The sequence below is a fragment of the Physella acuta genome, unplaced genomic scaffold (assembly GCF_028476545.2).
Source record: "Physella acuta isolate Inbredline_101_S28 unplaced genomic scaffold, ASM2847654v3 ptg000373l, whole genome shotgun sequence".
NCBI classification, from domain to species: Eukaryota; Metazoa; Mollusca; class Gastropoda; family Physidae; genus Physella; species Physella acuta.
In genome coordinates this window covers 696,884-722,438 of record NW_026731892.1, presented here as the reverse complement: position 1 = coordinate 722,438, position 25,555 = coordinate 696,884, and the positions used below count along the sequence as shown (strand labels likewise).

At 32.5% G+C, this 25,555-nt stretch overlaps 2 protein-coding genes across 2 annotated transcripts in view; one reads left to right on the top strand and one right to left on the bottom strand.

Annotated features, from left to right (window-relative positions):
• Positions 1-17,806, bottom strand: part of LOC131941782 (dynein axonemal heavy chain 6) — a 46,007-nt gene extending 28,201 nt beyond the window's left edge. Inside the window, exons 1-38 of the mRNA XM_059301286.1 lie at positions 17,456-17,806; positions 16,891-17,048; positions 16,556-16,623; positions 16,109-16,371; positions 15,622-15,838; positions 15,160-15,296; positions 14,876-15,043; positions 14,531-14,646; positions 14,293-14,355; positions 13,864-14,128; positions 13,613-13,763; positions 13,273-13,472; positions 12,861-12,901; positions 12,571-12,724; positions 11,938-12,133; positions 11,618-11,744; positions 10,427-10,530; positions 9,627-9,859; positions 9,336-9,458; positions 8,961-9,134; positions 8,410-8,628; positions 7,910-8,196; positions 6,642-6,868; positions 6,290-6,480; positions 6,090-6,170; positions 5,544-5,702; positions 4,239-4,360; positions 3,939-4,110; positions 3,584-3,688; positions 3,301-3,419; positions 3,084-3,158; positions 2,838-2,925; positions 2,454-2,704; positions 2,118-2,349; positions 1,961-2,014; positions 1,570-1,784; positions 964-1,230; positions 86-263 (exon numbers count right to left, since the gene is read on the bottom strand). Of these exons, the coding sequence (XP_059157269.1) occupies positions 86-263; positions 964-1,230; positions 1,570-1,784; positions 1,961-2,014; positions 2,118-2,349; positions 2,454-2,704; positions 2,838-2,925; positions 3,084-3,158; positions 3,301-3,419; positions 3,584-3,688; positions 3,939-4,110; positions 4,239-4,360; positions 5,544-5,702; positions 6,090-6,170; positions 6,290-6,480; positions 6,642-6,868; positions 7,910-8,196; positions 8,410-8,628; positions 8,961-9,134; positions 9,336-9,458; positions 9,627-9,859; positions 10,427-10,530; positions 11,618-11,744; positions 11,938-12,133; positions 12,571-12,724; positions 12,861-12,901; positions 13,273-13,472; positions 13,613-13,763; positions 13,864-14,128; positions 14,293-14,355; positions 14,531-14,646; positions 14,876-15,043; positions 15,160-15,296; positions 15,622-15,838; positions 16,109-16,371; positions 16,556-16,623; positions 16,891-17,048; positions 17,456-17,785 (6,330 nt within the window). The 5' untranslated portion in view covers positions 17,786-17,806. The remainder of the gene's footprint in view (positions 1-85; positions 264-963; positions 1,231-1,569; positions 1,785-1,960; positions 2,015-2,117; positions 2,350-2,453; positions 2,705-2,837; positions 2,926-3,083; positions 3,159-3,300; positions 3,420-3,583; positions 3,689-3,938; positions 4,111-4,238; positions 4,361-5,543; positions 5,703-6,089; positions 6,171-6,289; positions 6,481-6,641; positions 6,869-7,909; positions 8,197-8,409; positions 8,629-8,960; positions 9,135-9,335; positions 9,459-9,626; positions 9,860-10,426; positions 10,531-11,617; positions 11,745-11,937; positions 12,134-12,570; positions 12,725-12,860; positions 12,902-13,272; positions 13,473-13,612; positions 13,764-13,863; positions 14,129-14,292; positions 14,356-14,530; positions 14,647-14,875; positions 15,044-15,159; positions 15,297-15,621; positions 15,839-16,108; positions 16,372-16,555; positions 16,624-16,890; positions 17,049-17,455) is intronic.
• Positions 17,807-21,475: 3,669 nt separating this feature from the next.
• Positions 21,476-24,836, top strand: LOC131941763 (signal recognition particle 14 kDa protein). Its single transcript, XM_059301242.1, has 5 exons — positions 21,476-21,578; positions 23,366-23,438; positions 23,572-23,678; positions 23,781-23,813; positions 24,075-24,836. The coding sequence occupies exons 1-5, from the start codon at positions 21,558-21,560 to the stop codon at positions 24,168-24,170; spliced, it is 330 nt and encodes a 109-aa protein (XP_059157225.1). The 5' UTR covers positions 21,476-21,557; the 3' UTR covers positions 24,171-24,836.
• Positions 24,837-25,555: the final 719 nt, after the last annotated feature.

Sequence of the window (25,555 nt, the reverse complement as noted above, 5' to 3'; positions counted from 1 at the left end):
AAAATTTGTTTAAAAAGTTAATAATATGTTTCAAATACACACCATTGATTGTTTTTTCCATTTTGAAATTTGATAAATTGTTTACCTCAAGGGTTCCATTATCTTTAGCAGGAGGAATAACTCCAGGAAACAAATCATCAAGAATGCTTTCAAAAAGTGGAACATCCTCAGCTAAAAACTTGGGCATGTTGGCATCTCGCAAGGAATGAATGAGAATAAATGACTCATCTTCTTCTGTGATCTTCTTGCTATTTTGTAGGTCTCTGAACAAAGATTTAAATTGAATAAAGTTTAGGTTAATTAGAAGCAAATATTGCTGAAAAATGAACCATCAATAATCAGTTACATGATATCATTTAAGCAATTAAAAACCCACTTATTTTAATAAGTATAAATTGATTGAAAGTGTGCAGAACAAAAAAAGGATAGTATAAAACTTCCTTGCAATAGAAACGTATTCAAAAGCAGAATTGTAAAAATGGGATATTTAATCTTGTGATCTGTTTTCACTGTTTAAATTTTAGTAATCAAACTTTTAACAACATTGAAAAATTGAAAATTGTTTATATCATAAAACTTTTATTCACAACTGCAAGACCTGACACGATTACTACCATCAGACTTTACTCAATACAACAACAGCTGTCACTATTTCTACCATCAGACTTTACTCAATACAACCACAGCTGTCACTATTTCTACCATCAGACTTTACTCACTACAACACCTGTCACTATTTCTACCAGCAGACTTTACTAACTACAACAACAGCTGTCACTATTTCTACCATCAGACTTTACTCAATACAACAACAGCTGTCACTATTTCTACCATCAGACTTTACTCACTACAACAACAGCTGTCACTATTTCTACCAACACATTTTACTCACTACAACACCAGTCACTATTTCTACCATTAGACTTTACTCACTACAACAGCTGTCACTATTTGACTACTCACAGCTGCAGGACGTGTCTCCTGCCATGGCCTGCCATGACCAGCACTGACTTGATGGCTCTCATACCAAAGTCGTAGTGGTCCTGCTGGGAGAGCTGCTTGCTGGCCAGCTGGTACAGGTTGACTATCTTCTGGGACAGGGACTTGGCTGCCGTAAAGCCTTCAGAGAACAGCATGATCTCAGCAATCAGGGTGTAGTCTGGCACCATCATGGCCACTGGTCTGAACAGGTACTTCAGGTTGTCAGGGAGCTCCACACGCCCAGCATACCTGCATGTTTCAATCATTTGCAATTGTTATGGGCATTCTTCAGCAAAAAACTTTGATGGAGTAAGAAAATATGTCACAAAAAAAATCAAGCCTACATTTAATTAAAACATGGCAGCAAACATTTGAAAAAATAAATGTGACATTAAATGATGAACACTGTCAAAAACATGACGGAAAACAAAATTAAACCAGACAGAAAACATGACCAAACAAAAAAAACTGACAGAAAACATGACAAACAAAAAATTACTTGACAGAAAATATGACAACAAAAAAAATTACTTGACAGAAAACATGACAACACAAAAACAACCAGACATAAAACATAAGGAGCCTTACGTTGGGTTCATGGTGATGAAGTAGCCACAAGTTGGGTTGAGCTTGATGTCCCTGCCTTCAAATATAAATCTGGGCACATGAGCGTCTTTAGCAGACTTGATGGTGTGGATCTGCATGGCCACCACAGACAACACCTCCACGTCAATGCGGTTAAACTCATCAAAACAGCACCAGGAACCAGACTGGGCCAGACCAGAAAAAAACTTGCCCAGCATCTATATTTAGTAACATCTAAATTTAGTAACATCTAAATTTAGAAACAAAACATTTTATTCTCAAATAAATATTAAATAAATATCTCATTTCCTTAATTTTGTTTTAACTTGTTAAGCTAGTAGAGCGCAGTAATCTTTTATCAATTTTTCAAAGTAACATCTCACACATAACTCACCTTATAGTCCAGCCCTTCAGAGCAATTGAAGACAACACACTGTTTTCCTAGAGCCTGTCAAAAATAAAACAGATTAAAACATACAGAAATGTGAATCTAACAAACTATTAAAGCATACCTGATAATTAAATCATCTCTATTTAAAGAGCCCAATCACCTTGGCTAAATCTTTGACTGTTTCTGTCTTCCCTGTGCCTGCCGGCCCTGCAGGGGATCCACCCAGATGCAGGTGCAGGGCCCCTGTCAGTGTCAGGTAACACCTGTCAGTCAGGGGTGTGATGACCAGACGAGTGGAGCACCCCAGGTATTCATAGCCGTATTGAAAGTGAGCATTGCTCTGTAACACTTGGCAGTTGTTGCTTGTTTCATCCCACTCGTAACGGAGTTGTCTGCACACACACAAATTTAGGATACATTAAGAAAAGAAATTATTTCACAATTTGAAAACAAAAAAATTTGATTCTAAATTTTTTCTTTAATTTTTAATTAGTACCTTTTCCATTCAAAATCCTCTTTTTTTCTGACTCTCTTCTGTATCATATCTATAATGATATCTCTGTTGTGGACTGTTATTGTTAGAAGAGCTTCTATGCTCATTCTCTGGTAGCCATGCAAACTGGCATATGTAAAACTTGCCAGCTGGTTTAGCAGGTCAACCATGTTTTCCTGAGTTGATACCAAAGCTACTCTAGAATCAGCAGAGTCCAAAGATTTTGTGACATCTTTGTTGAATATGATCTGCATCTGTGTAGAGTTAATTTTAGAAAAATCATTAATAAAAAATGTAACTAACAATTCTTGGATTGTAATTTTTTTGCTATTTCAAACAATTAAAAAAAACTAAAATAATATATCTTGGAAAATCTGATGAGCTTACTACTGTAAGAACTACTTGTCCAGGGTGTTTTAGAACCCAGTCCTTTAAAGTGGAAGTTTGCCATGCAGACAATCCAATTTTCAAGTGCCTTTATAGAAGTTAAAGAAAACAAAGTTTTATACTAAACTGAAAATTCATGAAATATTTAAGACTTTTTACAATAAAATGATAAAAACGATTGAAAAGGTTGTTAGAATCCTTATTGGAAGACCTTTAACTGAAAAGATCTAAAAAAAGGTGATTTACTTCTTGACCGTTTCAAACATGCCAGCCTCAACAATACCCAGCCACTGTTCTACTGCACCTCTTGCTCTTACATTCCTGTACAAGTGACAACAGTAACAGATTTAGTAGTTCAAAAGATTTGTGTAAACTTATTGTGTAGTTGGCAGTTCATCTAAAAATTATTGGAACTAAAATGTTTCTGCTAAACAAAAATAAAAACAACAAATTAGTGTTTTACCTGGGCATAGATATTGTTTCCCTTTCAAAAGAGATGATGGATTTAACAGTTGGGGGCTGGCGAGGCAAAAACTGAATGTCCAACTGTTTTATGTTGCCAAAACATTTGCCGAGGTGGGGCTGTTGAAATATTTTAAAAAGGTAGCAAATATTGTTAAGTTTTTCTTGATGAGGCTGTTAAAATATTTGAAAAGGGTAGCAAACATTGTTTAGTTTTTAAAGTTGTTAGTCCCCAATTGATTGATTTTAGACGTTTAATTTATTAAATCAAAGTTTCTGCTTACCTGTACAGCATTGGGATCCTTAGACTGAGCCAGAATATCCAAGAGTTCGTCATTACTAAGGAAGTAAAACCTTGGGAAAACGAACCGCTTAGTTTCTAGGTAATCCTGAAAGAAATACATTTTTCAAAACATCTTAAGTGTTTTACAAACTTTTGAATGTATTAAAAACAAAGTATTCACTTAGCAACAAAGAGAAACCTTTTTTCTCAGACTAAAGTTGTAGTGAACTGAAAAATATTCTTGATGTTTCAACTAAGTCAATACTGGAATTTATGGGGAAAAAATGCTTGCTGCAAATTTTATGTGATTCTAAACTTTTAAAAATTAACAAAGAACAGCACAAGAAGAGTTTTACCTCTAGACATCTTTGGACTTTATCTAAATTAGCGTTACACATCTGTAGTGTGTCCAGTGTCCCAGGGGTGATGGCTGACTTGAGGGCATTGGGACGGTCTTCTGTTCTTCTCATGATGTCTTTCCAGGCTTTGTCCACTGTCATAAACAGCTTGTACTCTGCTGGGAGTTGCCTACAGGAACATTTTGTAATGTTTTGTCATGGTTCTGGGACAAACACCTTTGGCTTTTAAAAATATCTTTAATTTATAACAGAGCATAAACTGTTGCTTTTAAATCAGAAAACAATTGCAATTATCACCGTTGAATGTCTTGAGTGCTGAAAATTTGTTCTAAATATAGCCAGTTCCTCTGACAAGTTAACCACTCATCCAGTGTACGGGAGAAAACTTGCAGCTTACGTTCCCATTCTTCAACCTGAGCCTGAACACAGAGAGAGTTAAACAAAAACATGAATCAGTTTTTCATAAGTCTATTGGGTACATTTTCTAAAACAAAACTTTACAAAATTTTTGCTAATTTCCATTCTACAACTATAAATAAAGCAGACTGAAACCTTAATAGGACCAATGTATCTGGAGCCTCTGATGGTTCTACAACTATAAATAAAGCAGACTGAAACCTTAATAGGACCAATGTATCTGGAGCCTCTGATGGTTCTACAACTATAAATAAAACAGACTGAAACCTTAATAGGACCAATGTATCTGGAGCCTCTGATGGTTCTACGACTATAAATAAAGCAGACTGAAACCTTAATAGGACCAATGTATCTGGAGCCTCTGATGGTTCTACAACTATAAATAAAACAGACTAAAACCTTAATAGGACCAATGTAGACTCTGATGGTTCTACAACTATAAATAAAGCAGACTGAAACCTTAATAGGACCAATGTATCTGGAGCCTCTGATGGTTCTACAACTATAAATAAAGCAGACTGAAACCTTAATAGGACCAATGTATCTGGAGCCTCTGATGGTTCTACAACTATAAATAAAGCAGACTGAAACCTTAATAGGACCGATGTATCTGGAGCCTCTGATGGTTCTACAACTATAAATAAAGCAGACTGAAACCTTAATAGGACCAATGTATCTGGAGCCTCTGATGGTTCTACAACTATAAATAAAGCAGACTGAAACCTTAATAGGACCGATGTATCTGGAGCCTCTGATGGTTCTACAACTATAAATAAAGCAGACTAAAACCTTAATAGCACCAATGTATCTGGAGCCTCTGATGGTTCTACAACTATAAATAAAGCAGACTGAAACCTTAATAGGACCAATGTATCTGGAGCCTCTGATGGTTCTACAACTATAAATAAAGCAGACTGAAACCTTAATAGGACCAATGTATCTGGAGCATATAATGGTTCTACAACTATAAATAAAGCAGACTGTAACCTTAGTAGGACCAATGTATCTGGAGCCTCTGATGGTTCTACAACTATAAATAAAGCAGACTAAAACCTTAATAGGACCAATGTATCTGGAGCCTCTGATGGTTCTACAACTATAAATAAAGCAGACTGAAACCTTAATAGGACCAATGTATCTGGAGCCTCTGATGGTTCTATAACTATAAATAAAGCAGACTGAAACCTTAATAGGACCAATGTATCTGGAGCCTCTGATGGTGCCCACTGTGACCTGACTCTCTTCAAGTTGTGCCATGATGTCGTCTGCTCCATAAATGACCAGGGTGTCTCTCCCAACATGCGGCACCAAACGGAAATCTGTGCTCATCCACAGGTCAATCACCTGCATTTAAAAATCATATCTTCATTCAAGTACTAGATGCTAAATTAATTATCAACTTTATATTATAAATTACTAATACAATAATATAATTTAAATACATCTGTAATAACTTAAGTGAGTTAAGAACAATAAGAAAGTAAATATTTGAAAACGTTTTAAGAAAAAAAAAACTTTAAAGTTAAAAAAATAAAAATCTGGCCACCTTCTGCAACATCAATTCAAGTGTTGGTTCATTACTTGCCGTGGTTGCTATTGTGGTTGCTAATATAATTTAAATACATTTGTAATAACTTAAGTGAGTTAAGAACAATAAAAAAGTAAATATTTGAAAAAGTTTTAAGAAAAAAAATAAAAATTTAAAGTTTAAAAAAATAAAAATCTGGCCACCTTCTGCAACATCAATTCAAGTGTTGCTTCATTACTTGCTGTGGTTGCTATTTCCTGAATCTTTTCTTTATACTTGAAGATCTGTTAAACAAATCAAAATCTCATTAGTTCTACATTAACATCAAATACATTCTAGAAATAAATGTAAAAATACAAGCAATGTTGTATGTTTGGAAAGGATAAAAAAAAAGACAACTTGCATTCATGTCAATCAAGTTGCCCAGAGTGAAGTTCTTGTCCCTGCTTATTGTCTTGTTGATCACCCGCTGTATCTCTTCCCAGTGTCGAGGTCGCAGTGCAGGGTTACGGAGAGCAGTGATGACTGGCATGCCTTGTTTGAAGTCCAGGACTCTGTCTTTCAGCCTGGGGACAACTTGGTTGTGTGGGAGGCCTGGTGTTCAACAAAAACGTCAAGTCTTTTAAATCATTACAGCATAAATAAGATCATAACATTTTATTTTAAATATTTAAAACAAATCAATTTGAAAAACGGATTCAATTAGAACTGCATCTCTAGATTTTGCAAAACTCAGTGCTGATGTTACAACTGACCTTTCTCTAACATGTAAACAGTTTGTGTAAACTTGTTGACACTCTTCTGTAAGGCCTCCACATTGATGGAGTCAAATGGGGTACCCTTCCACTCCTCAACAAGTTTTTCCCATTCTTCCAGTGACTCCCAGAGCAAAGCACGTAACGTGAGATCTCGTTCTATCTCACTCAGTTCTGCTTGGATATCCTGAACACTGGTTTCTGATTTCTTCTCTGTTAATAGCAAACTGGAAAAAACATGAATATAGGCTGAACACTGGTTTCTAATTTCTTCTCTGTTAATAGCAAACTGGAAAAAACATGAATATATCCTGAACACTGGTTTCTGATTTCTTCTCTGTTAATAGCAAACTGGAAAAAACATGAATATAGGCTGAAAACTGGTTTCTGATTTTTTCTCTGTTAATAGCAAACTGGAAAAAAACATGAATATAGGCTGAACACTGGTTTCTAATTTCTTCTCTGTTAATAGCAAACTGGAAAAAACATGAATATATCGTTGGTTTCTGATTTCTTCTCTGTTAATAGCAAACTGGAAAAAACATGAATATAGGCTGAAAACTGGTTTCTGATTTTTTCTCTGTTAATAGCAAACTGGAAAAAAACATGAATATAGGCTGAACACTGGTTTCTAATTTCTTCTCTGTTAATAGCAAACTGGAAAAAACATGAATATATCGTTGGTTTCTGATTTCTTCTCTGTTAATAGCAAACTGGAAAAAACATGAATATAGGCTGAAAACTGGTTTCTGATTTCTTCTCTGTTAATAGCAAACTGGAAAAAAAACATGAATATATGCTGAACACTGGTTTCTGATTTCTTCTCCGTAAATATCAAACTGGAAACAAACAGGAATATTATTTGGATTTTTCTTTAGGAAACATCCATGATATTTTTTATTCTTTTTAATTTATTTTATTAAGAATCTAATAATTTTAAGCTAGCATAATTATAGTCTATTTTTCGATAACTAATAATATTACTAGCGCAGTGCAAAATTGTATTGAATTTTGGGCAATTATGGGCAGATTTCAAATATTTCAATATGATTTAGCAGGAACAAATGTTTTCAAGAGAAATAGTTGTATTGAACCAATAAAAAACTATCTGATGCAAGTTTTCATCAGTTTTTTAACCTTTAATTTGTTTAAAGTTCACATGTAAAACATGCTCTAAATTTCAAAAGTTCACCAGATTCAAGGCAATTTTTATCTAATATCACCTTACAGGCAGTTTTTTAACAATTAAAAAAAGTTTTAACACATACTCTCCATAATAATTTTTCCTCTGTTTAGACATGGATGAGCCAAAACGTTCCTGGTAACTGGCATAGCTGCGCGCCTTGAGTGACAAAACTTTCACTTCCTCCTGCAGGAAGCGTGTGGTCTCCAGAGCTGAGAGGGGGTGTGTGTCAATGTGCAGGAGCTCTGGGTCGTGGACTCGAGTCTTCAGGTCCATCAGGGCAGCTCGGATGTCGTTGATCAAAGTTTCCAGTTGAGATGAGAATTTCCTGATGTTGTCATCTTTTTTAGCTTCACAGAACAAGATGGTTGTCTAGAGAGAAAAATGTCAGCTCAGTGTTATTTCAAATAAATCACAAGCAGCAAGTCAAAGTTTAATTATGATGTCTTTGGTGTAGGGAATTTGGGCTGAGAAGAAAGCTAGTTATTGAATATTTTAATACTTGTTTTTTTTATCATAGATATTTGTGAATTAGCTTAATTATTATTTGTGAATATTGGTTAAATTATTGATCTTCTATTTTACCTTTAAATGTTGAAAGCTAGGTGCAAGGGTTTGGTACAGAGCCATTTCTTCGGGCTTGATGTAGATTTGGTAAGATTTAGCAATGGTAAACATTTTGTTAACTACATCATATTCTTTCTCAAGAGCAGGCAACTCTGTGGACATGCGCCCTAAAAATGACAAGTGATCCACAAACTCCTCCACTGAAACTATTGTCTTGTCTAAGCGCTTGGATGCACCCTATGGAGGGGAGCAGACATAACAAAAAATTAACATGATGTGATTTTTAAAACTGAAGTTACTCTTCATGAATATAAAAATACAGAAATACAAAAAGTTATTTTCACAGCTATCTTATTGAAGATTATCTTTCATTTTAAGAAATCTAATGAAGTGATAAGAGATAAAAATTTGATCATAAAGTTTTTTTTTTTAAAGAAAATTCCAAAGGTTACATCCTAATTTAAATATAAGAACACAATAATGAAATTAACCAGCAGGTTTATAGTTAGTTATATCATATGTAGCAAAATTTTAAACTAATTGGACAGCAATCATGGATAATTTTTTACCTTGATGATGGAGATGAGATCATCATTGTGTTTGTTGGCAATGATTGGCAAGCATTTGTTGACAGCGTTCACCACAGCTTGGGGAAATGGCAAACAGGATTCTTTAAATGCCTCTCCCTGCAGTTGGACCATGGCTATACGATGTGAAACAACCATTTTACCCATGCGACGGATCTGTTATCATAAAAAACATAAAATATACAAGTAAGATTTCTTAATGTATGTGTACATACTACAAAACTAACTGTTCTTATTTACATTGTTATGAGTCTCTGTTGAATCTTTTTATTTTTTTACCTTTTATGTATAAATTCCTATAAAAATACTGTACATGTTCCTAATAGAAAATAAAACAATTTTTTATGTGTTCCCTACCATTTCTGTATGGGTTCCTAATACTTGATTAAACTCATCAGCAGTCCAAGGATTTTTGGCAATAGCTTCTTCCACATGCATTTTCCTTGACTGATCCACCATCTGACAGTAGGTCTCATAGTTCTAAAAATAAACAAAGGTAATCAGTTATCATATTTAAAAGAAGCAGGTGAGTAAAATCAAGGGAGGTAATAAATAAATTATCTCCCATAAATCTTTTTTTTTATTTTTACAAGAAATGTGTCTATTGTAAACAAGTACAATACAAACACAATGTTAGTTAAGATTTACTTCAGAAAACTGCTGCAAGAGTTCCATCTCAAGATCTAAGTAGCTAAACATCCCAGCAAGTAGTTTTTGATACTCTGGGTCTTCCCTCAATATAAGGTCAAGGTTGGGCCATGCATGCTGCTGCTCTTGTTTATCTTCAGATTCCTCCTCATCAAACTTGAGCTTGAGATCATGCTTTGGTGGGGAGTAAAAAACTGCCAGTTTGGGTTCTCTCAGCATTGGAGTTACCTGAACTGATCGTTCATAAGGTTAGGCTTTAATAGACAGTTTCAATAACAAAACATAATTTAAAAAAAAATTACATTTTGCAACATGCCCTCTAACACAATTATATTTAGATAATGTGAACAGCCTCCTTCTGGGCTTCATCTATCCCCTAAAGCTCACACTTGTGGCTGCAAGTGCCATAACTCTGTAAACTGCCTCAGCTAACAGCAACTCATGTGAGGGGGTGATGCTTACATGGCATCACTGGGCACATGACCTTCCAGTAAAGGTCACGGGCCAGGACGCAAAAGTTCCTAGAAAAACTTCTGGACTAAGGGAAACCACCTAGATGGAGGCATCCAGCTGTGGTCAGGCATGGAGAGGGATGGGCACCACAACACAACACTTAGCCCTAGACACATCACATAAAATGCCCTGGATGGATTGGACTGTGCTGCCCATTTCAGAACTACTCAGAAAAGCAGAGGACCAAGACAAATGGTGGAAAGTTATGACCAAAAAAAAGACCCGAATGGCATGACTGATTGATTGAATGCCAAAGGTTGAAAAACATGTTAACAGAGGGAACTTACTGACAGTATCCTCAAAGTAGCAAACAATTGACTGGAGACTGGACCTAAAATCTGCAGCACTGGGAGACAGGCTAACGGTGGACTTGCGGCTGCGTGCTGCTTCCCTATAACAAGAAATAAGTGATTTTTAAGACACCCTTTTTCTCCTTGCTTTTTTATTGATATTTTTTTTTTCTCTAAATACTTTTTATAATTAAATTAATTATATGTAAGACCTAGTTACCTTGTTTTAAAATTAGCACACTTTTATTCTATTAAAATATTATCTCATTTCTTTACCATGTGGTGTCTAAGTCTGCACAAAACTAATTTTTTTCTTGTTTAAATAATGTCAGCTCTAAATGAGTAAACTACATACAGTATGTTCTGAATGAGTAAACTACATACAGTATGTTCTGAATGAGTAAACTACATACAATATGTTCTGAATGAGTAAACTACATACAGTATGTTCTGAATGAGTAAACTACATACAGTATGTTCTGAATGAGTAAACTACATACAATATGTTCTGAATGAGTAAACTACATACAGTATGTTCTGAATGAGTAAACTACATACAGTATGTTCTGAATGAGTAGACTACATACAGTATGTTCTGAATGAATAAACTACATACAATATGTTCTGAATGAATAAACTACATACAGTATGTTCTGAATGAGTAAACTACATACAGTATGTTCTGAATGAGTAAACTACATACAGTATGTTCTGAATGAGTAAACTACATACAGTATGTTCTGAATGAGTAAACTACATACAGTATGTTCTGAATGAGTGAACTACATACAGTATGTTCTGAATGAGTAAACTACATACAGTATGTTCTGAATGAGTAAACTACATACAGTATGTTCTGAATGAGTAAACTACATACAGTATGTTCTGAATGAGTAGACTACATACAGTATGTTCTGAATGAATAAACTACATACAGTATGTTCTGAATGAATAAACTACATACAGTATGTTCTGAATGAGTAAACTACATACAGTATGTTCTGAATGAATAAACTACATACAGTATGTTCTGAATGAGTAAACTTCATACAGTATGTTCTGAATGAGTAAACTACATACAGTATGTTCTGAATGAGTAAACTACATACAGTATGTTCTGAATGAGTAAGCTCTACTGTGTCTGAACAAAGAGTACAGTAAAAAAAATATTTATAAAATGTGCCCTACTCCTTGTTTTTTGCAGGGTAAGCATATTTGTCCTCCCTGATATCTTTGGTCTGATCATCTGATAAATCTTCATCCTCACTTTCAGAATCCCCAGTCTCATATTCACTCTCTGTTTCTGAGTCTGAATCTGATGGTGTTAATAGTAACAATGGGTTAATTATAACAAATACTGAATTTAATTTAGTAATTTGGTTTCATCATTGAAAAAACAAAACAAAAATTAAAGCATAAAAGATTTAATTTAAAAAAAAACATGCATTGCATTAAAATTAATTTCTGTTGTATGACATAGGCTTTCATAAATACCATAAAAAATTAACCTGATAAAATTTCAGCAGAATTTGTCTGATCCCCTTCCAGTGACCATTTGACTTTAGAGGGTTTGTTTTTCTTATCTCCGTGTGAGGGAGAATGAGTCTGTGTTGTTGCAACTGGGACATTTAAAACCAGATTAATAAAAAATAATGGGCTGATTACTTCTTCCACAATATCTCTTCTGCGAATCTCCTCCAATACCTGAAAAAAAATTAAGATTTTTAAGTAAAAACTATATATTGATGAAAGAGATTTTGTAAAAAAATTTCAATTGAGTTAAAAACAAGAATTAATAATTAAATAAAGGAACATATTTTCTATTATAAACATATATTAATACCTATTCTATAAAAATTATTTGTGTAATAAACAACAAACACAGAGAATTATTTTACTCTAATTATTTATAATCAAATAGTTCACATTAATTGCAAAAACATAATGTAACCAAAGATTTATTCCAAAGCATTTATATGTTTCTTTAAGCATGTACATATACCTAACAAAAACTATTTTAAGCCTATGTAAGTACAATAACCTTTTATTAAATGGAACTCCTAATAAGAAATAAAAATGTATTTAAAATTGAAATAGTTCTTTAACATTTTGATTGAGAAAAAAAAGGTAGTGCCCTATACCTCATCAATGTCAGGTGGTTTTTTGACTTCTTCCACTTTGTTAAAGTCATATCTGGGAATGACATATGGCTCTGGACCTTCTTTCTTCTTGACTTTCTCCTTATAGTGTGACTGGACCCTCATGCTGACTGTGAAATGAGTGGGCTTGGATTCTCTAGAGGAGGTAATAAGGACTTATTTGAACCTTTACTACACAAGAGTTATTGTTTTCAAAAATTTCTCTAAATATTCATATAAATAGAATGGAAAAAAATGCTTGCAACTTTTAAAAGACAGAAATTATATTATACCTGTAGGGTGATGCAGGGCTAACTGATCTATCACTGCTTCCCTGAATTACAAGTCCAGAATTAATACAATAAAATTATTTTATGTTGAACTATGCAAACAAAATTCTTGACACAAAAATAAAATTAATTTTAGTTAATTTTCTGTTGTATTCATAATTAAGAATACATAATCATGGTACATTTAAAATGGAAGAGGCTGTGCCAAAACATCTATTGACAACAACTTGAGGCAGTCTCCATCAAGATAGGTCACACAAGTAACTGAGCTAGAGAGAATGACCCAGACAGAAGCTCTGGGGAGCTGTAGCTGGTGGCCCATACTTCAGCAGGAGTCACAAAAACCCACAAATATTTATCAAAAGTTTTTTCTAAAAAACTTGAATTTTCTTAATTTCAAGCCATATAAACTTACCCCATCATCATAGTCTTCATAATCCTCTCCATCTTGAGAATGGTAGGAAGTTTTTATCACATTAAGAAGTTTTTCAGCAGCGGAGAAAACCAAGAACCTCAACAGCTCTTGCAAAATGTAGTCAACACATCGCAAGAAACAAGACAAGCGAGCTAAAATTTTGCGCCATTCAGCTATTTCTGCATACAATGGTCTATTTTCTGAAAGTTTTAATGCAACATAATAAGATTTCAAGTTTATTTTTAAAACATTAAAGGCATAACATTTTTATATTTTAAAGTAACAAATTAAACAAAGTTTTGCAATTAAAATAGAAATATTAAATAAAAAATGTTCATACTTTTTTCTTCTTGAGTTTTGTCTGACTTATTTCTCTTTAAAGCAGATTGTCTTTGCTTAGGTTTGTGATGCTGATATGTTATGCTGACTTTTTTAACTGCTGTTAAATCATCTCTTATTCCCTGTGTAATTCCTTCCATTTCTGCAACTGTCTACAGAAGAAAGTAATAAACAAAGTCATTGGAAATCAAATTTCATTTGGTAACGCATGAACTAGTAAACAAACAAAATCCTTGTAAATGTTCAACTCACTGCACAAGATTCCCACACAATTTCTATGATGTTTCCCCTTAGTGCTAGAAGCTGCTGTAATGCTTTGTCACATCGTTTTTTCTGGCGACTTTCAAAATCTTGGAGACTGAAAGTCACTGAAGGGTCAAGGTCAACAAAAGAGATGATAGTGCTGAGATCTCCATCTTTAACCAGTGTCCTCGCACTCTCACATAAACTTCTGACATGTATAAGACACCCTTGGAGTACTTCGTTTGCAATGAACAGAGATCTGTAGAGTTTCTCCCTATAGAATATTATCAAAATAATTTTAACATTGTTAATTTCAAGTTAAAAAAATCTTTTAAATCAAACAATTATTTTCCACTAAAAAACTATCATATTTGAAACATTAATTTAAATTATAAACATAATGGGATAAGAATTCATCCTAAAAAATGTCAAACTTACTGTTGAACTTTATTCTTCTGTCTCAGAATAGCTTTCCTCCAGTTTTTAAAAGCCTTCCATAACCTTTCAAAAACAATGGTATGTCAAAAATATATTCACTTCTAGTTTATTGACAAACAGTTTGTACTTGTAATCTTTTTTTATATTGTAAAATCAATGAAGAATAAAATAATAATTAGTAGTAGTACACATTAAAATATTTTTGCTATTAAAGGAATAAATAAGAACAATAAACTACCTAAATTTTACAAAAACTGGGAAATGAAAAACCATAAAAAACAGTCGTCTTTCCCACAGCCACCATAAAACAGGTGTGGCATTTGACTCATTCATGGCATCATCAGTTTCATAACACTGAAATATAAATGTGATTATAGATTCTTGAAATATAATCATTATCTGACATACATGAAATATAAATGTGAGTTTACGTACATAAAATAAATATGAAAGCAACACCTTTGATGATAAAAAGTCTAAGCAGGTTAATTGCAGATATTTTACTAATAAGTTACTTATTTCTAAAAAATAAACCCCTTTATTAAAAGCACTAAGTAAACTATACATGCTCAGAGCTACTTACCATAGAGACGTATGAAGCACTAATGGTAAAATACATATTGTTGGACCTTGCTGTGTTAGCAGAGACAATCTGCAGGTCATATGGGTTATACCGTGCTCGAGGGTCTTGATGATTGGATGGAAGGCAGTAAAAAAATGTGCCATTGTCTTCTTTGATTTTGTCTGTACCCTAAATCATCATTTTATGGAAAATATCAGTTAAGTAAAAACTAATTCATATCAGCTAAAAGGTTTTCTAAAAATAGTAAAACAGTTATAATATTTTAACTTTAAATATCAGCTTACTTGTTCTATTTCTGGAAAATCTTTTATCTTTTCCATTGCCTCTCGTGTACCTGGTCCATGCCTTGGTATATCAGTGACCCACCCCAGCTGTTTTCTCATTAGAATCAACTGGTCATAAGCATTCGTAACTTCTGGAACTACATTGATTATAAAAGTGATGTTTATTAAGTAACATATTCAATGGTTATAGCTCACTCTATTATGTCCAATACTAGAATTAGTTAAATAAATTACAGCTCAAAGAGCTTTATTCTAACTTAGATCCATTATTTTGATAATTTTATAAAATCTTATGGACCTTTGCATAAAAGGGGTTTTAAAATGTTTGATATACTCATAAACAAATGCAAACATTTTTTTAAAAATCAACAATTAATAGCTGTTTAATAAAACTGAATGTCACTGTTGCAGTCTAAAGAATCTTACATATTATGTTTTAAACATTCTGCAAAAACATCTCACCTTTATCATCATACTTGTTTTTTTTCAAGTAGGACAAAACTTTGTTGGGGTCAGGCTTATATGAAACATGAGATGTAGATTTAGATTTGATGGCACTTTTGTAAACTTTGTTATCAAACGACCTTCTCATATCCAGGCCAGCACTCTTAGATCTTTCTGTTGGCTTGTTAGGTGTATTATCATCCAAATTTTTGTGTGATGTAGATGCAAATTGGATCTTTAATTTACAAAAAAATAATAATTAAAACAACAAAACACTGAAATTACAAGGACAATAAGCAAACATATTCTGATTCTTTAATAGTATTAAGTAACCATCACATTAAGTATGCAAGTTTTTGTTTGAAGTATGATTTCTTTGTCTTCTAACACAAAAGTTAAACTATATTAAACATAATGTGTGAGCAGATATCTATTTACTTAAAATAGGTTAAGGAAGATTACAACTGTCATGCACCATTTTTGCAAATAAAAAGATGATGTCTACCTGTTTATTGAAGCCAGGTGTCTCAGAGAAGGCTCTATTTTCTAACTCATTTTCCTCATCCTCACCATTTTCATCATCCTCATCATGACCAACGTTGATTTCTAGTTCTGCTTCATCAGCAACACATATCCCACTGTCATAATACTTAGGCTTTGATTTAGATCTGCTTGTTCTCAGATCTACAGTGTTTATAATACCCGCAGACTGGCTTGCAGGGTAGTGTGCGTTGGTCATAACTGCTTTATTATTTTTAAGTTCATAATCTATAAGCAATAGAGCATAAAACTTCATAATAAAAATATAATAATTGTATGCAAACTATCCTCTTTATACAAAAATGTTTTTAATAAATTAATTCTATTGTAAAATAATTGTTTTAAAATGTTTGCAACATTTACAGAAAGTTTTCTTTAAAGATCTATCACAAAACATAAGAAATAACCAGACCTGTGATGTTTTCTAAGTCTCTGGGGGTATCCAAAGGGTCCAGCTGGTTAGGTCTTTTTCTAGTCAAACTATTAAATAAAGTGGATTTTTTACTGCTTGTATCAAACATCTAAAAAACATTACAATAAATGCTGTAGATAAAAGTAAATATTGTCTAAATTCTTTGGAAAAAAATCAATAAACTATGTTCCTTTATAAGTCATAAGTTGAACTATGGTATAGTATTTCTATGCAAAATTTTTAACTTTTCATGTGAATTAAAGATCTTCTCATTTAGGATTGTGTGCTCTACATTTCATTTACATGAATGTTATCAATTCAATCAATTCACATACATGTTAGAAAGAGCCAATTGTTCTTTTTTCTTATGTCCTGTAGATGATTCCTTGTGTCTATGTAAAGCAAAATAGCTTAGTTTAGGAATAGTAGTATCTAATGGCTCTAAAACAGCTATTCTCTTCACTGAATTTGAAACTTGTATTTCTTTGACATTCTGAAAAACAAAACAATAGTTTACTAATAAGATAAACAAAATACCTTAATGCATATATTTTCAAATTTATTTATCATTTTGTTCTAATATTTCTTTAAAGATCATGGTACATATGCTTGGTTAAAAATTGAATGAATGTGGATCACTCAAATATTAAAATGTAAAATCAAAGTTATATAATCTTATCTCAATATGTACACATAGGTATGACAAAAAATAAATGTAAAATATTTAACAGACATTAAATTACTTCCAATTATTTAAAACCTTATATATTCAAAGTGTAATTATTACCCTTTGTGTAAGAACACCACATAGCACTTTAGTATTTTGATCATAAGAAATGCATCTCTTTACTGTTAAAGTTTACAGCTTTATTTAATCAAAACAGAAAGAAAAGTTCTTACCCCTGAAAATGGCCTTTTTCTTAAATTCTGCATTCGAACATATTGCATAACTCCAGAATTCTCTGGTTTATCATAAAGTCTCTCTCTTAATTTTGCTTGAAGATATCCTGGGTCTTTGATGACTATTTTTGATGACTTTTCTGTAGCAGACTCTAAATCAGCTACTGATGTAATTATACTGTGTTGAACTGACATAGCCTTTGAAACATGACTTTGGCTAAGTAAGTCTTGTTCAAGTGTTGAGATATCTGCAAAATCTTGGTTTAAAACTATTGATTCTGAGTACTGGCTTTTGTTGTGAACATTGGAATCCTCCCTAACATCAGCCATTTTAAAAATAGTTCAGAAAAACAGTAGCCTAAAAAGTTATAAAGTAGAAAAATATCACTTTATGTTTATATTGCTATTTAAAGTAGAAAAATAAATTTATAAGTATAGACAAACAATACCATTGGTAAATTGCAGTTATTATTATTGATAATTTTATATTCATTATTATTAGAATATTAGAATATATATTATAAATTATATAGTATTTAAGACTTAACCCTTTGAACCATTTGCTCCTGATCCTAAAATCCCCATTCCCCTGAGTTAAATATACACACAAAAGACTCTCAATAAAAAAAAAAATTACAAATATAACAACAAGTTTAATTTTATTATTTCAATGAACATTTAAACATGAATTATTGCCAATATTTCTTCATAATAATCTGGTCGTTTATGTAGGTTGATATTTCTTTAAGACATGTGTATGTAGACATAGGTAAAATGCTGGTTTTGGAATTTTAAAATTATCTTTCCATCATAAAATTTAAATGATGAACATAACAAACAATTTGGTTCATGGGGCACAGCCATGACAGGAACTTACCACAAGTTGAATAAAACCAGTTACATACTTTTGTAATATCGCAATTTTATGTACGGACTGCCGATCTGGGGTAAGGTGTCTAATGTCACTTTATCGCTATCTCGTGGAATGGATATTTATTATTTAAGACTTGGACTAATGAAGCGGGGCCACTGGTTTAAAGAGTTAATGAGCCAAAATTAAATACATATGACATTTATTTTTACTTTAATGAGTTTAACTGGTATAGCTTAGAGACCTAGGATTAAATCTAGATTATTCTTGATATAAATGTCTATACTATAGAGCTGCCATGATAAGGTCTAAAATCTAAATGTTAAAAACTAAAATAACTTAAAGTACAATGTAGAAATCAGCATCTACAACATCTAACTATAGGCCTCTACAAGTCCATAGTAGTCTGTATAGTATTAGTAGTCTGTCTAAAGATAGAGAAACTAGGTATGGTATTCTCAAGTATTCTGCCATTCAAAAGGGTCAACAATTTTATAGGGCCTACTAATTTGAAATTTATTTAAAACAAATTTTAATTTTGCATCATTTTTCGTTTAAATTTTAATACTAATCATTGCTGAGTAGTGGGGCCTATTAAAATTAAAAACTACTAATACTATATTAAGTAGGCCTAAATTATCTATATATATAATTCTCTTCTGGGAGACGCTAGAAAACAAGCTGCAAGCGCGCCTTACAGTCCCCTCTCTTTCTCTCTATCACTATCACTACCACCCCACATGATCTGGTGAGTTGTGGTCACAATAAATGTTTACAAATCATAGAGTTTGTTGACGGCTATTAGGGGCAGATAATTTAGTTTGAAACGATTTTAAACGTACAGGAGATAACTAAGAGGAGGCTGCTTTCACGGGGGGGGGGTGTAGGGTAGGGGTTAGGGGAAAGGGGGGGGGGGTAGTGTTTTAAAGCAAATATTTTCAGTGGCAGCATTGGTACTGTCGAATTCACAAATTATAAATTACTGAAAAGTATAAAATAAAACAACTAGGCTAAATAGCGGCGTATAATACGCCGCGGGTCGGCTCGTTGATTATATTAATCTAGAATTAGACCAATAAAAATTTTTAATTTATGATTTTAAAAAAATAAAATTTTAGGCCTAAACGACCAAAGTATTGAAAATTAAGTAATTAAGACATTAATTTAGGTAGTAAAGTTTTTTTTTTAAACTAGGCCTAAACTCTAAACTAAGACTAAACTTAACTAACTAACCAAATAAATATTAATTTAAATATTATAAATAAAGAGTAAGAGTCGAAAGACTTTTTTTTTTAAAGTTAGCATTAAATTAAAAATTTGGTAATCTATCGTTTTGGGTACGTAAAATCGCCCGCGGCTATTAATGTACGAAAACGTTACCTCATTGTCAAGGCTGTAATAGAAGTATATTGTGATATGTTTGTGTCAAATATTATAGATAAATGAATAATAAACCTAAATCAATGGCTAAATATATTAATATAGGCCAGAAATTAACTTTAAACAGCAGTGTCTGCAAGCAAGATTTGCTATATAAACAGCAGCCATTTGTAAAATAGAGTGACTTCCGCCTGAATCTGGCGCTATAAGTCTTTAAAAAAAACTTTAACAAGATGGCTGCTATAGTAAATGAGCATGGTTGCATCTGTTGGAAACATCGCTGGTGTTCATTTATTACTGAAAAGTTTTAATGGAGGCGAGCGAGTTGACGAGATTCCGTCCCCAATGTTGTTGATATGGAATAAAAACGTGCTTTTTAGATTTAGACCGTAAAAAAAAAATAAAAAATAAAAACATAAGCCTAAAATTAATTTAGAAATTTTATATTTTTAGAATAAATGCTATAAAAGTTGCAAATCCAGAGAACTTGAAAATAATTTGTTGAGTTTAAGGCTACATTTCTATTTATTTTCATCAAGCCTAAGTTATAACCGGATGTTTCACTTTCGTAAGACAAATATTGATTGGCTGTACAGTAACTTAGTGATCGATAACTATTTGTTTACAAAACTTTGCAGATCAAGTTTTTAAATAACAATGCAAATTTAAAACCCCATGACCTAGTTTTCTATTTTTAGCTTGCAATGTGTACAATAAAATCAATGGCGGCCTATCCAATAGCAGGATGCCATTGTTTATGTCGCCATTACACGTGAAAACCAAATTGTTTTTGCTTTTTTTTTTATTTTTATTTAGTTACCGAAAATATTATAAACATCAAATACATCCAATCTTTAGTAAAGTCCGAAAAAAACCGGATAGACAGGATTTTATAACCATATTAATTGTAACTACGCTGTGCATGATTTTTAAATGAATTTATACACCTCTCAAATACCTTTGAGACTTTTCTCGCTGGTGTCCATTCAATTGTTTAAAAACAGGTACATAAATGAAACAAGGAAACATTTTTGTATTTTTCAAAACATAAATCCTCCTCAAAATGTGAAATAATTATTCAAATGTAAGGAGTCACCTGTTTTTCACATTACTAGTCGCGGGCGATTTTACGTATTACGTACCCAAAACGATAGATTACCAAAAATTTTATAGTCAAGTAATAGTAATAGCTAATCAGAAGTCATTTTTGTCCTACTTACCTGAGATATTCAAAGTACGATATTGAGATTAATTTAAATACTAGATCTGGCTATAATATTTAATAAGGTTAGCTTTAACATCGTAAATAACTATTCTAATCGTATTTATACCGACTGTGCGCCATCTTAGTTTACCTTAGCAATACCCACAATACATTATTGACAATGCATCCAGCAGTACAAAAACACAATATAAATAATAAATTTAATATGTGCATTGCATTCATTTAAAAACTCAATATAAATATTCAATAGACATAAATAATAAAAATAAATATAGATAAAGTAAACTAATAATTGTATAATTTAATTCTTTAAGAAATAAATTTCGGCTGTAATAACCTTAAAAGTGGAATCTATTTCGGGAAATTGCGAAAGCGCTGCTGTTTTTTGAAACGCAACTAAATTGTATACATTATTTGTAGACTACTTGATTTCACCAAGCAGCTGGACAAATCTACTGGGCATTATTGCTTACATCGAAGTCGAGTTACTGCTTTTAAAAAAAAGACAATCACCTTAAAACTACATATAGATCTAGATTAGATCTATACGTAGACGTAGTTTTTGTACTACAAACAATAGTTTACTTGTTATCAGGAAGCCTTGGTGGCTATTAAAAGTATTAAGAATGCTGCTAGAAAATGATGCGGTACGAAAAAGAACAGTTGTTTGAGTTTACTTAATACTAGTCTAGTCTAGACTTGTAACTTAATAAAAATAATTGAAAGGGGGGGGGAGGCTTTGTTGTTATCACGGTTATAGAATATTAATAAAAAATTATAATTGAAATGAGGGAGAACTTTTATACCAGTATCTGATAACACTTTAACAGAATCTTCTTTAAAAAGGGGGTGTTTTTACTGTGGTAGTTAGCCGGCCTAACTAGAATTTCTGGCTAATGTCAATCATTAACTTGATTAACTCAATGCAAACGCAACCCTAGTCCTACCATTCGCCTAACCCTAATTTCTAACCATAAAATAGGCGAGATTACAATACTACTAACAACCCAACACACCTATTTTATGGAAGAGTCTACTATTATGTTATGGGACATCGGTATCCAAAACTAAAAGCATCCGAAATAGATTCTAGATAAATCTGTCTGTTGTCTGTATCTATTTATTTCTGTATCTACCAGTATCTGGATTGTTTAGTTAGGCTAAAGGCAAAGGACAGCCTAAGTAAGTTAATTGTTCTGTCTGTTGTAAATACAGTATGAGTATTTATTGTAGGCTATACACTAGACTAGATACATACAGTTCAGTATACTAATACTATCCAGATGTTTAATAATACTTAATATTGGACTCTTCAGAAAATAGGTTATTAGCAGTATTGTAATCTCGTCAATTTTATGGATACAAATTACTAAATTTAGGTTAGGCTTACAGTAGGACAAGGGGCAGAACTACCAAACCGCCAGACCACACAATGTCAATGCTTGAGGGGGATGGGGCTGGCTGTTTTTGGGGTCCAAAATCCGACAAAAAACAATATATTTAAGCACCTTGATTTACAAGTGGTTTTGTAAAAAAAACAACACAAGATCTACTACAGCTGTGTACAGTAACTAACACATACTGTTTCATAGCTATAGTGATAGGCAAAGCTCTTCCTTGACTTATCGCTCCTCTTTAACAAGTCTAATAGGGGTGCCCATTGAGCTCATTTAAATAATTTTGTAAATATTTTTTAACTAAATGGCTTAAAACATATTTTGGTGTGATTTGTTGTCTCATGATGGATATACATTGCAATGAAATAAATTAGGAAATGGTTTAAATAATTACATTTTGTGAGACAGTTTATATATATACATATAATATATATATAGGGGGCTAAAAAAAATTTTTTTTGCTGGGTGGGGACTAGAGTTGGGAATAAGGTTTGCATTGATTTACATTAGGAAGTCATATGCATATTTATTTAGTTAACTTCCACTCCAGTAGAAACAAAACTATTGCTAATTTTAGTATATTTTATTCCGTAGTCCGTGCAGCAGATCAGAAATGACTTCTGACTCCAAATAATGGCTAGGGATTGGTGTATGGTTTTGGTCTTGGTCAGAAAAAAAGTGTGGGGGTGGGTTCTAACTATGATGAATGAGTACTTTACTGATCTTGTTGAATCTAATTAATATTTTTATACCAAACATGAGACTTTATAAAAATGGCTGATCGATCAAGCTATGCCAGGAAAGCATTTTATTCATTAAGAAAAATGGATTTTTTGCAAGTAGTTTGGCGTCTTGTTAACTTATATTCAACGTACTTTGCAATGCCATAGGAAAATTATGAAATAATTTAAAATGTAGTGAGCTGCTTATATTTTGCAACATCAAGTAAGAATAGTGAAGAAGTGTTACTCTCATTAGCATTACTAAACAACTTGGGCCTAATTCTTCTTTTTTAATTTTGTCTTTATTTTTTTCAGTTCCTTACTGAGTTGACAAAACTATTTCTTAAGGGAAAAAATACAGGATCTGTCACTATGACATTGAAGAGATGTAAGTACTTTTTAATATTCTATTTATGCTATTAAAAATTTAAATATGCCTCCAGATTTGATAGTAAATTATTATCTGAAAGCTTTATGTATAAACATTACAAAAACTACATGTTTGAAAAAAATTTTGACAGATGATGGCCGTACCAAACCTAAGCCAAGAAATGGAAACCTGCCCGAACCAAATGAATATAAATGTTTAGTCAGAGCTGCTTTGGGAAACAAAAAAATTACAACAGTTGTAAGTTAAATTTCATCTGGGCCTAATTAAATTCTTCACATTTAAAAATCTCAGACACATTTTATGTAAATTTTAAACAAAATTATTGTGTATTTTTTTTAGATTAATCACAAAGATGTAACAAAGTTTCAGATGGTATGTAAAGTTATATACTTATTTAACAATTTGGCTATTAATATGTTGCTATCTTTAATTTTATATTCATATGAACTCTTTAACACGTTTAAATTTTTAAATTTAATTTTATCTACTTTCATCTGAATCAATTTCTCTTCTTTCTGTTGTTTCTGAACTTCGTTTTATAGATAGTTTCTTTCACATGAAGACCAAAAGATGTTTTATAAAAACATTTACACATCCATGCCTTTCTTAAGACTTGTCCAATTTTATTTTCAGGCATATGGCAATCTTTTGAAGGCAAACATGGATGGACTTAAAAAGAAAGATAAAAAAGCTGCTCGAGGAAGAAAGAAAACTAAAGCCACGCAATAATTTTTCTTGAATATTCATTTTATTTATTTTAAGTACTTTTTCAAGAGGATGAAATCAAATGACAGTGGATGACTTCATATGTTGAAAGAATGGCAAGCTCTAGTATATAAAATCTGTAAATAAATTGGTGTTGGCTGTTATTCTTTTTGTATGTTATATTGCATTTATGGAACTGAATGTTTGGTACAAAAATTATAAGTGTCTATATAGCCATACAAAGAAGTATGATTGAGGTACTTAATACTAGAGAAATTGGCTAATGAGTGTGTCAGCGAGGTGGTGGTATTTTCTTATTCTTCATACAAATTCTTTTACTCTCACATCTGCATTGTTATCATCTTGGTAAATAAAGCATGTTTTGTATTATTTTTTTTGATGTCTCAAATGGTTGACTTGTGAAAGTCTAAATGTTGAGCTTATTATTTCAACTTAAATTTTATTCAGCACTTCAAACACTATCACTTTACTTACTTGAACAGACATGACTGCGAGAATATTTGTAACTAATAGTTAACTATAGTTACTGACTAGTATGTTTTTAGATTAAATAGCTGTCCAATGGGTGCTGGTTTGGTGACCCTTATGGAAAATTTTAAGATCTACCCATGATTGTTACTTCATTGTTTAATGTTTTGCATTCTTAAATAAATTGACATTTAACCTGTTCAGATACTCTTTGTGTTGTTTTGAAATAATTTTTAAGCAAAATTGCCAAGTGCCATCTACTGCTTCTGTATAAAACTCTACCAATCTTTATTGTAGTAGGCCTACTTTAACCAAATGCTTGCTACTGCTAGTATTAAAACTACCAATCTTTACTGTAGTAGCTAGGACTGACCAGATGTTTGTAGTTGCTACTTGCAATAACTACCAGCCTTAGTCATAGTATTAGTATTCATAACCCTATTAATTGTTTTTAAAAGTTTCTTGGTTGTCCGACCGAGCTCTACTTTGACACTGGACTACCAGGTTCATAGCCGAAGCGCAGGACACAAAAATAAACGGATGAAAACTCGCATGTGGTACAAGTCAGCGACTATTTTAAATTTGGTTTGGCACTGTGTCTTGCGTGCAATTTAGCTATGGTGAAAACAGGTTTATTTTAAAATTGGGTGGAGGGGGTTGGTTGGTGGAACTGAATGCAGAGGCGTAGCGATGGGGGGGGGGGGGGACATGTCCCTGGGCGCCGACCTTAGGGGGCGCCAAAATGGGTTGGAAAAAGTAATCGAAAGTTTGAGGGGGTTGCAAATCGAAAGTTTGAGGGGGTGGGGATGCAAATCAAAAGTTTGAGGGGGGGGGGGGTGAAAGTTTTTCCCCGGGCGCCGGGAAGGGTCGCTACTGACTGAATGACAAAAATCCACTCTTTTTGTGGTGACACTTTACTT

Bases quoted from the DNA above. Each gene is read 5' to 3' on its own strand.
- LOC131941763 (XM_059301242.1), top strand. From the start codon at position 21,558: ATGCTGCTAGAAAATGATGCG. The intron at 23,439-23,571 runs GTAAGTACTTTT...AAATTTTGACAG, and splicing joins CACTATGACATTGAAGAGAT to ATGATGGCCGTACCAAACCT. The intron at 23,679-23,780 runs GTAAGTTAAATT...TATTTTTTTTAG, and splicing joins ACAAAAAAATTACAACAGTT to ATTAATCACAAAGATGTAAC.